Genomic DNA, 15,044 nt, shown 5'->3' with positions numbered 1-15,044 from the left:
CAGGGGGTATCTGCTGCCTCAGATGTGGCGGACGAGTTAAGGAGCAGCATAATAAATCGGCCCCTTAGTGTCTATAAAACATCGGGAGCTGCCATGTTGTAACTTAGATTACTTTCTCTGCTGTGGCCAATTAGAGACAATTATTAATAGGTCACTAGAGTGTGCTGCCAATGGCTGTGTGGAATATAACAGTGTTCTGCACTTCCATTTCTAACAGCAACTAAAAAGCTCACAATTTGAGAATGATATTACCGGAAAAGGGGACAAAATAAATCATGAAAGTATATTGTAGAGTTTTTTTATACATCATTTTATATTACCATCTAATATATATGTCTGTAATTACGATGCTAATTAAAATGATAATCGTATATGGTATTATGAATTTCTTTATACAACAAATGATATAATGTAATTTTATTTTTTAATTTGTTTCATTTTTTTACAGCTGTGCTTACCACCAATCCGGCTATTTTAAAGCAGTTTTGCAAAGACCACAACATTGGACTCGCAGTAATTTGTCCAATTTCCCTTCTATCTGCTGGTAAAAAAATATATTTTTTACACAATACCAAAGCATAATAGCTAAGCTAATATGATACCTTATAAAGTTAAAAGGAAAGAATAATGAATAAAATGTTTTAAAGTAGCACTAAACTGTGTGTAAAGGCTAGCCATGGTCATTGTGTTAGTATTAATTGCATTGTTTTGTAGTTGTTATCAGCTGAAGATAAAAAAATATGTAGCAAGGTTAGCCTTCAATCTGAAGTGTGCCTTTTCAGTTCTGAGAATGAGAAAATCCACAATTTTCAGAGCTAAATTAGATTAAAATGGAGGAAACTAAAAATAATAAAAGTATTTTGCAGTCATTTTATTATGCAAATTATCGGCCAGATACGAGTTTTGCACGTTATTGTCACCACTCACTTACCTACAGTTCTGGTATTACAGGTTTTTATAAACCCGGCGTTAAAAGGCAAGAAGTGAGCGTAGAGCAAAACTGTGCTCCATACCGCACTTTAATACCAGCGCTGCTTATGTCAGCGGTGAGCTGGTTGTACGTGCTCGTGTACGATTTCCCCATAGACATCAATGAGGAGAGCCGGCTGAGAAAAAGTCTAACACCTGCAAAAAAGCAGCGTAAAGCTCAGTAATGCAGCCACATTGATTCCTATCGGGAAACACATTTTATGTTTACACCTAACACCCTAACATGAACCCCAAGTCTAAACACCACTAATCTTACACTTATAAACCCCTAATCTGCCGCCCCTGACATCGCCGACACCTACATTATACTTATTAACCCCTAATCTGCCACTCCGGACATCACCGCCACTATAATAAACATATTAACCCCTAAACCGCCGCACTCCCGCATCATAAACATTATTTAAATATTATTAACCCCTAATCTGCTGTCCCTAATATCGCCGCCACCTACCTACATTTACTAACTCCTAATCTGCCGCCCCCAACGTCGCCGCCACTATACTATATTTATTAACCCCTAAACCTAAGTCTAACCCTAACCGCCCCCTAACTTAAATATAATTAAAATAAATCTAAATAAAACCTACAATTAGTAACTAAATAATTCCTATTTAAAACTAAATACTTACCTGTAAAATAAACCCTAAAATAGCTACAATATAACTAATAGTTACATTGTATCTAGCTTAGGGTTTATTTTTATTTTACAGGCAAGTTTGTATTTATTTTTAATAGGTAGAATAGTTACTAAATAGTTATTAACTATTTACTAACTACCTAGCTAAAATAAATACAAATTTACCTGTAAAATAAAACCTAACCTAAGTTACACTAACACCTAACACTACACTACAATTAAATAAATTACCTAAATTAAATACAATTAACTAAATTAAATACAATTACCTAAATTACAAAAAAAACAAAACACTAAATTACACATAATAAAAAACAAATTACAAGATATTTAAACTAATTACACCTAATCTAATAGCCCTTTCAAAATAAAAAAAAGCCCCCCCCCCCAAAAAAAAAAAAAACCTAGCCTAAACTACCAATAGCCCTTAAAGGGGCCTTTTGCGGGGCATTACCCCAAAGAAATCAGCTCTTTTACCTGTAAAAAAAAATACAAACAACCCCCCAACAGTAAAACCCACCACCCACACAACCAACCCACCAAATAAAATCCTAACTAAAAAAAAAACAAAGCTCCCCATTGCCCTGAAAAGGGCATTTGGATGGGCATTGCCCTTAAAAGGGCATTTAGCTCTATTGCAGCCCAAAGCCCTAACCTAAAAATCAAACCCATCCAATAAACCCTTAAAAAAAACCTAACACTAACCCCTGAAGATCCACTTACAGTTTTGAAGAGCCGACATCCACCCTCAACGAAGCCGAGAGAAGTCCTCATCGAAGCGGAAAGAAGTCCTCAACGAAGCCGGGAGAAGTCTTCATCCAAGCCGGGAGAAGTGGTCCTCCAGACGGGCAGAAGTCTTCATTTAGACGGCATCTTCTATCTTCATCCATCCGGCATGGAGGGGGTCCATCTTCAAGACATCAGGCGCGGAGCATCCTCTTCTGCCGACGACTACCCGACGAATGAAGGTTCCTTTAAGTGACGTCATCCAATCGGAATCTAAGGGACGCCATCTTGGATGATGTCACTTAAAGGAACCTTCATGAAGATAGAAGATGCCGTCTGGATGAAGACTTCTGCTCGTCTGGAGGACCACTTCTCCTGGCTTGGATGAAGACTTCTCCCGGCTTCATTGAGGACTTCTTTACGCTTCAATGAGGACTTCTCCTGGCTTCGTTGACGATGGATGTCGGCTCTTCAAAACTGGAAGTGGACCTGAATGTAACCTGAATAGCGGAGGTTTGCTATCATTAAGAAGAGAAAAAAGAGGGAAAACAAATAAGGAAAATGGAGGTTAATGAAGGAAGAAAAATAAGAAGAGAAAGGAGAGTTGGGTAAAGGGGGAAGGGAAGGATTATAAGGAAAGGACTGGTTTTGACTCTGGCCTCCCATCTAATATTGGTGAATTAACCACAGTTGCGACTTGATGAGACACGGGAGGGACCCCGTGGTTATAACCTGACTAAATCGGACTTGTAGATGACTCAATGTCTCTGGGCTCTAGACTGTGGTACATCATACATAATCCAATAATACCATACCTTTTGAAAGGTTTCCTGCGTATCTTGTAGGATAGCTGCTTGTGCTGACATGTTGTAGTAATGTTTAATCTTTAAAACGATTTCTCCCCAGGGTGGGGCCCCCACCTTCCAGTGGCGTGCTATGCATACTCTTGTAGCTGTACAAGCTAGTCTGATGAAATCCCCCAACAGATCTGCACTGTGCAGGCCCCTGCCCACGTTATATATTATCAAATGCCATTGCCCTACTTCAATTTCAAAGTTAAGGTCTCGTTCCCACTTGATTTGTAGAGGAGTTTTGGAGTTAGCCCCCACTGCCTGAATTGTTTGGTAAATGTTAGTTATAGCTTTCTTGGGCCTAGAGGGCGAAGTACAAATAGCCTCCAATGTGGTAGTGGGACCTCCCCATCCCAGGGGGAAGAGGTGAAGTAGAGCAGAGGTGATCTGTAGATATGAGAACCATTGGAGTTTTACCGGGTGTAGCTTGTCTTGTAATTGAGTAAAAGTGAGTAATTTACCCCTGTCTATTAGGTCAGCTATCCTATAGAGTCCTCTATTTTCCCACTTCCGAATAGTCAGTTTATGTTCTGGGTTTAATATGCATCTAAGCAGAGTTTTTATGGATCTAGAGGGTAGTAATTTGAGAGATAGGGTCAGTTTGGACCACTGGTCAATCATGAAGTCTGTGATTGGAAATTTTTTGGGGGTTTTGGTTGGTGTTGCTTTGGGGCCCACAAAATTAGTTCACGCGAGTCATTTTCTGTAATATCTGATTCCAGTTTCGTCCAGATTATCTCCTCTTCAAGAGTGTTGAGTAGAGTAGTTTGTGCGAGTCTAGCCGCCAGATAGTAATGGTTAAATTTTGGGGCCCCGACTCCCCCCAACTTTCTATGTCTGCTAAGAATGTTTGAGGCGATTCTAGCTCTTTTATTTCCCCTTATAAAATTGTCAGTGCGTTTTTGTAAGTCTTCCAAATCTTGTGTTGGGACCTTAATTGGCAGAGTGCGGAATAAATATAGTATTTGCGGTAGTACTGAAATCTTAATCGCTTATAGCCTTCCAAACCAAGAGAATCCCAGTTTGTGCCAGTTGTTTAAGTCTTGCTTAATGGACTTATATATTGGGGGGTATTTGGCCTGATACAAATCTGATGAGCGACTGGTCAGGTTAATCCCTAAATATTTTAAATGGTTCCGGGCCCATTTAAATTCAAAATTGAGTTCTATAAGCTTTTTAGTCGGGAGCTCTATGGGCAGGGCTTCGCACTTCTCCAGATTAACCTTGTATCTGGAAACCTTGGAGAATACCTCTAGGGTTTTATATAAATTTGGTAAAGTGATCAAAGATAAAAGGATGTCATCTAAGAATAGAGTGAGCTTGTACTCGCTTTGCTTTATGGTGACCCCTGTGATATCCGGGGAGTTTCTAATGTGCTGGGCCAAAGGCTCTATACACAGAGCGAACAATAGCGGGGACAGTGGACAACCCTGACGTGTGCCATTAAGGACCGCAAAGCTATCAGACTGGTGGCCCATTGCCCTAACTCTCGCTGAGGGGAAGGAATATATATTTTTGACTGCATCTAGAAATGGATGTAGAACAGAAAGGAAATTTGAGGAGCACTCGAGTGTTAACAAGTCAAAACTTTAATTGGACAGTTACAAAGTACAAGTGGTTTAGTGCCCCTGCACTTTCTCTTTGTACACTTTACTCTGTATTTTACCCCGGAGTATTTACTCCTCACTTTACGTTAATGTGTACTTTGTAACTGTCCAATAAAAGTTTTGACTTGTTAACACTCGAGTGCTCCTCAAATTTCCTTTCTGTTCTATATCCTTGTTCTTGGCCTGAGTGAGCACAGTGTTACAAGCAAGTGGCTGCAGGGTGGCCTATTTACTAACGGATCTGTTGTGTTCGGACTGGAGACAGCTGCAGCTCTCTGAGGGATGTTTACTACTAACAAAGTGGATACTGTTACAGGCCGGATATCCTGACAGGTGGCTTGCTTGCCTTGCAAGGTATGTGCGATACACCATATAGAGGACTGTGTTACACTGCTTATTCCTTTTAATGCATAAACTGCTTTGTGTATGTGCGTGTACTTTGAAAGTCTGTTCCTGAACACTTTGCCGGACAGGAGGATTGAGGTTACCTCTCTGTCATTGGGCACGTCCGATTTCCAGGGGTGAGCAACATGGTAACTGGATATGTTTAGAAAAGATACTTGCGGCTACTGGCAGTATACAGCCCGCTACCACCCCTATATATAGATGGTTTTTCACCCTATACACTTGTCATCTCAAATTTCGCATCTAGAAATGGACCTTTAATACCAATCACTGACAGTACCGCGTGCATAAAGTCCCAGTCGACTCTGTCAAACGCCTTCTCCGCGTCTAAAGAGAGCAGCAGAGAAGGCGTCTTTGTCTCGTGTAGGTAATCTAGCAGTGCCACCATTCATCTAATGTTGTCGGGGGATTCTCTATTTTTAATAAATCCCACCTGGTCCGGGTGGATTAATTTAGGAAGAAGGTGTTTAAGGCGATTGGCTAATATTTTTGTAAAAATATTCAGATCTTGATTGATCAGAGATATTGGCCTATAGTTGTGGCATGAAGTCTTGTCTTTACCTGGTTTGGGAAGAACTCTAATTTTAGCCTCTAATAGTTCAGGTGGAATGGGGTGACCTTGGAGTATGTGGTTACAGAATTTGACTAAGTGGGGGACAAGAGAAGATTTGAACAATTTATAATAGTCTGCAGGGAAGCCATCAGGGCCCGCTGCCTGGCTTCAGATCTAGTAGGACATTTAGAACCTCTTTGGTCGTGATATCTGTGTTCAGGGTGTCTAGTTCTGGTTGGGCTATCTTAGGCATATCCACCTCTGCTAGGAATTTTTCATGTAGAATTTGCGTTTGCTCTGTTTTATTCACTTTTTTCCCGTCATATAATAAGCCGTAATATTTCGCAAAGGTATTGACTATATCTATTGGTTTAGAAGTCATTATCCCATCAGAATTGCGGAGTGAGGGAATGGATATGTCTTTGATTTTGTTTCTAATTTTATTCACCAGGAACTTGTCTGGCCTATTGGTGTACACAAAATACTTAGATTGTAACCGCAACCCGGCCTTCACTGATTGGTCATTAAGTATGGAGTCTAAAGCTTGGCGTTTGTCCTGTAAGGTTTTGTATGTGCTAGCAGACCCTGTCAGCGTATGCCTCTTTTCTAGATTTACTATTTCTGTCTGAAGAGTGTTGAATTGTTCTTTTGCCTTGCGTTTGGCCTGCGACTTAATCTGTATCAGTAAGCCCCTTATGACGGATTTGTGGGCCGCCCAAACCTGAATAGGGTTGTCTACTGTGTCAGTGTTAATGTTCCAAAATTCTAGCGCGTTCCTCATTATTGTCTCCCTGTGAAGTGGGTTTTTCATAAGTGTGGGGTCGTAGGTCCAACCTTTCATGGAATTGGGCGGGAGGAGCCCTTCTACTCTTAGCTCAACTATGGAGTGGTCAGACCATACACAGGGAAAGATGGAGGAGGACCTCACATTCGTTAGAAGTGTCTGGCTTAAAAAAATATAGTTTAGTCTAAAATATTTGTGGTGGGCTGCAGAATAAAAGGTATGGTCAGTGGTGGTCCCGTATAATGTCTTCCAGGAATCCAAAAGATTATGGCCCTCCAAAGTGTTTAGTATTGACTTTGTTTTTTTGTTAAGTCTGTACTGTGGGGTATGTTGAAGTGTAAGTGCGATCTGACCCTGATTATATAAAGATACATTGAAATCCCCTGCAAGGAAAATCCTTGCAGAGTTCCACCCTGATAGGAGATACGACAGTCTCAAGAAGAACTGTTTTTGACGTTCATTTGGAGCGTATACATTACAAAGAACAATCTCCCCTTTGTTTAGGGTACCCCTAACAATAATGTATCTCCCCTCTTTATCTGAAGTTGTCTCTGTGTGTTTGAAATTCAGAGAAGAGTGTATCATAATTGAGACTCCTCTTTTTTTTGGTCTATAGTAGAGTGAAAGTGTTGGGGGAACTGTCTCGCCCAATATTTCGGAGTGTGCCCAGATCTAAAGTGTGTCTCCTGCAAAAATATCACATTAGCTCCTAACTCTCTGTATTGTGAGATGACCTTTCTTCTCTTCACATCAGAATTAAGTCCTCTCACATTATGAGAGATCAAGGTAATGTTAGTGGCTGCCATTGATGAATTTATTATATGTATAGGGTCCCCCCCCGTGTCTCGTAACAACTTAAGTGTATAGGATGAATTCATCCGCTCACCCAATCCTTTAGTTTTGAGGATCCAGATTGGTCTGTATAACCCTTGCCTGGGTTTGGAGAGTCTACGCAGTCCTTTTGTGGGAAGGGATGTGGAAGGGAGAAGGGTATCAGAGTAAGTGAACAGCTGAAAAGAAGAAAAGAGCAGGTTTGTAACATCAAAGACAGAGTATATAAAATATTTGAGCAAACCTGAGATGAAACATAAAATTTTGAACATTTGAAATGACATATAACGTTCTGGGAGGGAACATGAGAGCCGGGGAAATGCCACTCCACTCCTAATATAAAAACTCTTATGGGGACTCTTTAATCATCTTCCGTACTTAGTTACCATACTAGATAGCTAATGTAAAACAATAACACAACTGAGAAAAAGTGTAACTGTGCAAATTAACCAGAAATTAGTTGAGGCCATGGTGCCTCTTGATCTGTAACATTTAGAATAAATAATACTTAAGCTTGGACTTGTGAGTCAGAGAGTCTTAGAGTATGTCCAACTGCAGCACCAACCAGGAGAGCCTGCAAGAAAAACAAAGAGAGGCAAAGGGACAAAACATTTTATAAAGTGTCCATCACTTATTCTTCTGTCTCTTCTTGGGGGCCTTAGCCCACCTTGATCTTTGTGATTTCAAAAAAGGTCTCTGTGGGTCAAGTGTCTCTTGTTGTGGAGATGGTTCTGGTGTAGCAGGAGTTTCTAGACCCAAAGCTTCACATATGTCTGGGATCCCAATGGCTTCCTTGATTGTGAGGGTTTTATTATCCTTGGTGATATGCAGGGCAAACGGGTAACCCCACCTGTATGGAATTTGATTCTTTCGAAGCAAGGAGGTGAGCGGGCGTAGTGACCCCCTTCTCTGAAGAGTTCTGGTGCTCAGGTCCTGGAAAAAGTGGATGACATTACCTCTGAATTTAAAAGTTGGTTGTTTCGCAGCTTCCCTAAGGATTTTATCTTTCTCTGGGTATCTTAGAAATGCCACAATGACATCTCTGGGAGGAAGATCAGCCCTAGGTCTGGGTTTCAGGGCTCTGTGGGCTCTCTCAATTTCTATCTCAGTGGACGGATCCACCCCTGTGATGGCACAAAACAAGAGGTGCAGGTAGGAGGGAAGATCCTCAGGTTTGACAGATTCTGGGATTCATTTCAGGTGAATGTTGCTTCTCCTATTTCTATTTTCCATATCTTCCATCTTGCCAAGCAACTTGTTGATTACTTGCTGTTGTTGAGACACCTGTTGAACCGCCATTTCCACATCTTCCACCAGATTGTCACTGTTATTTTCCAAGGTTTCAACTCTTGAACCAAGCTCTGAAATGTCCTTTTTGATGTCGCCCAGACTCTCTGTCACGGAGGTGTGCATAGTGTCAATTTTGGCCCACAGCTTGTCGAAGCTACTAGTAATGTCCTGTTTTGAGACAAGCATTTGTATGTCTGCTCTGGTTAGAGGGGTGTTATCTCCCACTGAGTCGGGCCCCGTAGGGGGGCTTCATCAGTTTCTTCCATATCCCTTTGTTGAATTTGAGCATTGTCTCCTTGGGAGGGTTTGAAGACGGAAGAAACTGATGAGGACTTATTTGACTTCTCTGGTTTGTTTGGTCTTTTTGACGCCATTCCACTCTCCTTGCTTTTATTGACTGAAAAATAAATTAACCAGTATCTGCACCCTTGATGAAATCATTTAATCTCTTGAAGAAAAAAAAGGGTTGAGAGAGAATTAAGTAGTGATATCTTTTTTGACCACAGGGTGTCAGTCTTGTGCTACTTTTGCAGTGTCTCTTGTAGATTTTGGATCTGATATAGGGATAAAGGGTAGGCCCAATCCCTGGACTGTAGTTGTTGCTAAAGGCTCAGTTCTTGGGTGTCAACAGACTAGTAGAGATTACATAAAAAATAAGGTGAACCCTCTTTCTGTGGCTAATAGCAAAAATAAAGTTTTTCTGGAGGTTTTCTTCACATAAATATAACTCTCTCAACCTTTTGTACCGCAGCCAGAGAGTCCTGTCACTGTTGCCTCATGTGGTGTAGCCTGAGGCTTTTTACTTTATTAAATGTCGCCTGTTCAGCTTGCTCTTATTTATCAGCTGGGGACCGTATGCAAAAGTAGGGTTATATTGTGATTGATGGGAGAGCCAGAACATCAAGTATTTGTGGGGTCCCTAAAGTATTGAATTTAGCAGAGCCCTAGTAAGTGTTATATTCACGGATGGGTTTATATAGTTTTTCATTAACTTTTTTTTTTTTTTTCTTTTTCTTCTATGTCCCCTACTACACCTCATCAAGCGCTATTGTGGTAGCGTGTGTCCCTTTTTAAGTGGCTTTTTACTTTGAGTACCGCTTTGTCACATCCTCCCCCTTGACTAGTGCTAGCGGTTGCTAACCCACATGGCTAGTTATGTATATACAGCCGGTACTCACGGAGCCTGTAGAGTGTGCCCTGCAGTGAGTTATAGGGCCGGACTTATTGCACTTAGGTGCCGTAGCTCCGAAATTGCCCCCTCCAAGTTGATATCCACTTCGGCGCTATGCCCCTGTAGGCTGGAGCTGTTCCCAGCACTGAGACGTGAGGGGTAAGATGGCGGCAACCGGGTTGCGAGTGACTGACCCCTGGATCCTGTAATCGTTGGTAAGAACCACAAAAAAGCTTCCTCCTGGTGCCTGGTGTCTTTGTGGGAAGTCCTGGTTATGTGGAGTCTTACATCTTATGTCTAAATACCGGAGTAGTGGGCTCTTTCCCCTGCTTCAATGTCGGAGCTCTAACTAAACACCTCCATCTTGATGCTCCGTCAGGCTCCGCCGTGTTAGATTTTTTTAAGGGTTTATTGGGTGGGTTTTATTTTTAGGTTAGGACTTTGGACTGAAATAGAGCTAAATGCCCTTTTAAGGGCAATGCCCATCCAAATGCCCTTTTCAGGGAAATGGGGAGCTTAGTTTTTTTAGTTAGGATTTTATTTGGGGGGTTGGTTGTGTGGGTGGTGGGTTTTACTGTTGGGGGGTTGTTTGTATTTTTTTTATAGGTAAAAGAGCTGATTTCTTTGGGGCAATGCCCCACAAAAGGCCCTTTTAAGGGCTATTGGTAGTTTAGTTTAGGCTAGTGTTTTTTTTTTTGGGGGGGGGGGCTTTTTTATTTTGATAGGGCTATTAGATTAGGTGTAATTAGTTTAAATATCTTGTAATTTGTTTTTTTATTTTGTGTAATTTAGTGTTTTGTTTTTTTGTAATTTAAGTAATTGTATTTAATTTAGTTAATTGTATTTAATTTAGGTAATTTATTTAATTGTAGTGTTAGGTGTTAGTGTAACTTAGGTTAGGTTTTATTTCACAGGTAAATTTGTATTTATTTTAGCTAGGTAGTTATTAAATAGTTAATAAATATTTAGTAACTATTCTACCTAGTTAAAATAAATACAAACTTGCCTGTAAAATAAAAATAAACCCTAAGCTAGATACAATGTAACTGTTAGTTATATTGTATCTAGCTTAGGGTTTATTTTACTGGTAAGTATTTAGTTTTAAATAGGAATTATTTAGTTATTAATTGTAGGTTTTATTTAGATGTATTTTAATTATATTTAAGTTAGGGGGTGTTAGGGTTAGACTTAGGTTTAGGGGTTAATAAATATAGTATAGTGGCGGCGACGTTGGGGGTGGCAGATTAGGGGGTTAATAAATGTAGGTAGGTGGTGGCGATATTAGGGACAGCAGATTAGAGGTTAATAATATTTAACTAGTGTTTGCGAGGCGGGAGTGCGGCGGTTTAGGGGTTAATATGTTTATTCTAGTGGCGGCGATGTCGGGAGCGGCAGATTAGGGGTTAATAATTTTATTTTAGTGTTTGCGATGCGGGAGGGCCTCGGTTTAGGGGTTAATAGTTAGTTTATAGGTGTTAGTGTACTTTTTAGCACTTTAGTTATGAGTTTTATGCTACAGCTTTGTAGTGTAAAACTCATAACTACTGACTTTAGAATGCGTTACGAATCTTGCAGGATAGGCTGTACCACTCACTTTTTGGCCTAGGAAAAAAGCTTGTAATATCGGCGCTATGGAAGTCCCATTGAAAAAAGACTTTACGCAAATTGTGTAAGTTGATTTGCGGTAAGGCCAAAAAAGTGTGCGGTACAGCTGTACCTACAAGACTCGTAATAGCAGCGGTAGTAAAAAAGCAGCGTTATGAGCCTTTACGCTGCTTTTTTACTCATAACGCAAAACTTGTAATCTAGCCGATTGTATTTTAAAATCTCAAGGAATTTATTGTCCCTTTAAAGAGATGCCAAAACTTAGATTGGTTAAAGGGATATAAAACCCCAAATTTTTCTTTCATGACTCAGATAGAGCATACAATGTAATATACTTTTATTATCAAATTATCTTAGTGTTCTCTGTATCCTTTGTTTAATAAAGAGGAAGGTAAGATCAGGAGCTTGCAGGTGTCTGCAGCACTCTATGGTAGCAGTTTTGCAAGAATGCTATACATAAGCAAGAACACTAGATGGCAGCACTATTTCCTGTCATGTGGTGCTCCAGACGTGCACACTACCTATTTAGATATCTCTTCAACAAAGAATAACATGAGAACTAAGAAAAATTGTTAATAGAAGTAAATTGGAAACATTTTTAAAATTGTATGTTCTGTCTAAACAATGAAAGAAAAAATGTGGGTTTAATTTCCTTAAAAATAACTTATAGTTTCATAGTTTTAAATAATGATGTGAAATATGTTTTATTTTTACCAATGGAAATAGCTAACAGAGAAAAAATGCAATTTAAAGAGGTCAAGGCATATAAAATAGATACATCTAAAAATAGTGTGAGAACATATGTAAAATGTGTTTATTGATGACATTTCACAGTGTAGAGGCATTAAATGCTAGGAGATTATAATATAAAATGTTTAATTATATGTAGTAAAGCAACTATGTAATATATTTTCATTATTTATTTTGCCCACTTTTCCTGTAATTGAACAATTGAAAATTGTGGGATTTTCAATTCCCCTGAGTTTTTATAATATAATGGGAGCCGCCATGTTGAAACCTAGATTTTCCTTATCTAATCTCTTCTACGGAGGACAATTAGGGACAGATGTGTGCAACCAATTATTGTGTGGAATATAGCAATGATAAAGGGACTTTAAATCATTTTAAATAGGTGCATAAAGACAGTGAAGTCAAAATGAAACTTGAATAATTCAGATAGAACAGGCAATTGTAAACAACTTTTGAGTTTAATGTAAAGTGGTTCTGTACAATATCACCATTAGTGACCAGTCCTTTGTATAAAAAAATGTAGGTCCCCTGATTCAGAATCAGGAAAAGCAAATTGAACCCACTGTGATCCTGTTATGCTGAGGATAAATATCCTCTTTTCTAGTTAAAGGGATATTAAACCCAAAACTTTTTATGTAAGTTTTAAACAGGGTAAACAGGTTAAAGTGGGTTTAGAATGTGCGGCGTGTATTAATTGTATCTCTCTATTCTTGGAAAAAGTTTTGCTGATTGTTCTTCAAATCAGAATCTTTCTACTAGCCTCACTAGTATCTGAATATTTATGTCACCAAGAAGTGACAGAAAACTAGACTTATACTTAGTGATAAATCAATTCCTTTACATTCATAGGGCGCCATGTATTAAGTAGCGTGCGGACAAACTTCTCAATTTGAAAAGTTGTCCACACGCCTTTGCTGCATAGGGCAGCGGATCTGTTCGTCCAAAGCCTCGTATGTATCATTATACACTCCGATGAGTGTGTAATGCCAGCCCCTTCTCGAACGTGACCAATCACGCAGGAGAAGGTTCTGTCAATCACCCCTGGCGAGTAAGTTTGGGGTGATTTCTCTTCGCCACCTCAGAGGGCTTTGAAGCAGCTTACGCTGCTTTGTACATGGAGCCCATAGTGGTGGCACATAATGGCCACACAGACACTTATTTTATTATTAAATGTCATCTTAATGTTATTCCATTTGTTAGAAATATCTCTATATGTTGTCAAAATTTGTTTTTGCTTTTCCACTTTACAGATACAGTAGGTCCTTTTGGCTGTAGGTGAACTGAAGTTGACAAAATGAGGAGGGGGTATATATAGGAAAGGGCTTTGAACATACTGCAAGAAGAGATGAGGCAATATACTCCATTTGTATCTAAATCTCCACTAAGAGAATGAAGAAATTGATTTACTAATAAATATAAATTGTAGACACAATTAGTTTCTCTCACTGAGTCTTATAAATTTGACTGGTCTGAACACTCTGTCCTACACTTGGGTGTCAGGATCTCTAGTAGCTTTCCCCAAACAATAAAAGACAACTATCTTCCTCTCCTAACTTCCCTCCGCTCTCTGCAGAGGGACTGGAACCTTCAGCATGTATCCTGGCTGGGTAGGATCACAGCGTTGAAAATGTCCTTCCTCCCCAAGCTGACGTACCTATTCTGCTGCCTGCCCATTAAAATACAGAGGCATCTGCTTCTTCAATTCCAAAGCGGGTTCACCAAATTTATCTGGTTGGATAAACCCCCTAGAGTCGCACACAAAGTACTCCAACTTCCTAAATCTTTGGGGGGCATTGCTTCTCCGTCAGTGATACGGTATTACGAGGGTGCAATGCTTACCCATGTTTCTCAATGGGGGGTAAAGTCGTCGGATGCCAAGTGGAAATCCATAGAACAGGCTTCGCTGCCCTTCCATATTGCCTTACGTGACCTAATTTGGACCCCGCCACATTGTCGTAGGGAGCTTGCCCTAACCAACCCGGTAGTCTGCGAATGCCTTGGCTTTTGGGATAGAATACGGCATCATCCCCATGTAGCGCCGCACCCTTTCCCAGTCGCTTCCATAGCAGGTCTTCTATCGGGCCTCCAAGACTCCCACCCTAATAAGTGGGTCCAACTGGGAATTAATAGTATAGCGGACCTTTGGTCCACGTCCCCTCGAGACTCTTTTAAACAATTATCCCAGATTAGTGCCGAGGTGCAGATCCTGTCGTATCTACCTTTTGAATACCAGAGGATCAAGAGCTTTCTAAGCAGTTAGGGTATTAAACCTAACCTTGATAGACCATTAACTCTCTGGGAGTCCACCTGGGCAAGGGGAGATAGGTTGTGTAGGCCCCTTTCTGTCCATTATATGCTACTAGGTGGGTCCCAGGACCCGGAAACTCCTTCCCATCTTTCCCGATGGGAGACGCTGACGGGTAGGCACGCTACCCTGGAGGAGTGGGAACGAGCTTTCTCCCTGACACAGAAAGCTATACATTGCACAACGCTATACAAAACCTATTTCAAACTTCTAACTCATTGGTATTATGTACCCACTAGGTTAGCGAAAATATTCCAGACAGTGTCCCCCAAATGCTGGACAAATTGTGGCCACAGGGGTAATGCACTACATATATGGTGGGAGTGTCCCGCGATTCAGCCTCTATGGCTAAAGTGCTTTTCGGTGCTACAGGGTATTGGTATTAGGCTCCCCAGGCTAGCTGACTCAGCCCTTCTTCACTTAAACCTACACTCTCTACCTTGTCAGTCATGAATCAAGGCTCGACAAGTCGACTCTCTTCACATTTTGTTGTAAGTGATGAAATGGTATATTAATACGTTGGACGCAGTCCCTCA

The 15,044-nt window shown here is 40.4% G+C and overlaps 2 protein-coding genes across 3 annotated transcripts in view; one reads left to right on the top strand and one right to left on the bottom strand.

Annotated features, from left to right (window-relative positions):
• Positions 1–15,044, top strand: part of LOC128652233 (trifunctional purine biosynthetic protein adenosine-3-like) — a 124,017-nt gene that overhangs the window by 4,931 nt on the left and 104,042 nt on the right. Inside the window, exon 2 of the mRNA XM_053705171.1 lies at positions 449–544. Coding sequence (XP_053561146.1) covers positions 449–544 — 96 coding nt within the window. The remainder of the gene's footprint in view (positions 1–448; positions 545–15,044) is intronic.
• DNAJC28 (DnaJ heat shock protein family (Hsp40) member C28) overlaps positions 1–15,044 on the bottom strand; it is a 128,135-nt gene that overhangs the window by 51,618 nt on the left and 61,473 nt on the right. The window contains exon 2 of one of the 2 annotated variants that reach the window (XM_053705960.1): positions 7,443–7,566. The exons of the other annotated variant lie outside the window; for it this stretch is intronic. The gene's annotated coding sequence lies outside the window, so the exon portion shown is untranslated. The remainder of the gene's footprint in view (positions 1–7,442; positions 7,567–15,044) is intronic. 2 annotated transcript variants of the gene reach the window in all.

The sequence above is a fragment of the Bombina bombina genome, chromosome 3, assembly GCF_027579735.1.
Source record: "Bombina bombina isolate aBomBom1 chromosome 3, aBomBom1.pri, whole genome shotgun sequence".
Lineage (NCBI taxonomy): Eukaryota > Metazoa > Chordata > Amphibia > Anura > Bombinatoridae > Bombina > Bombina bombina.
This window is presented reverse-complemented; position numbering and strand designations above follow the sequence as displayed.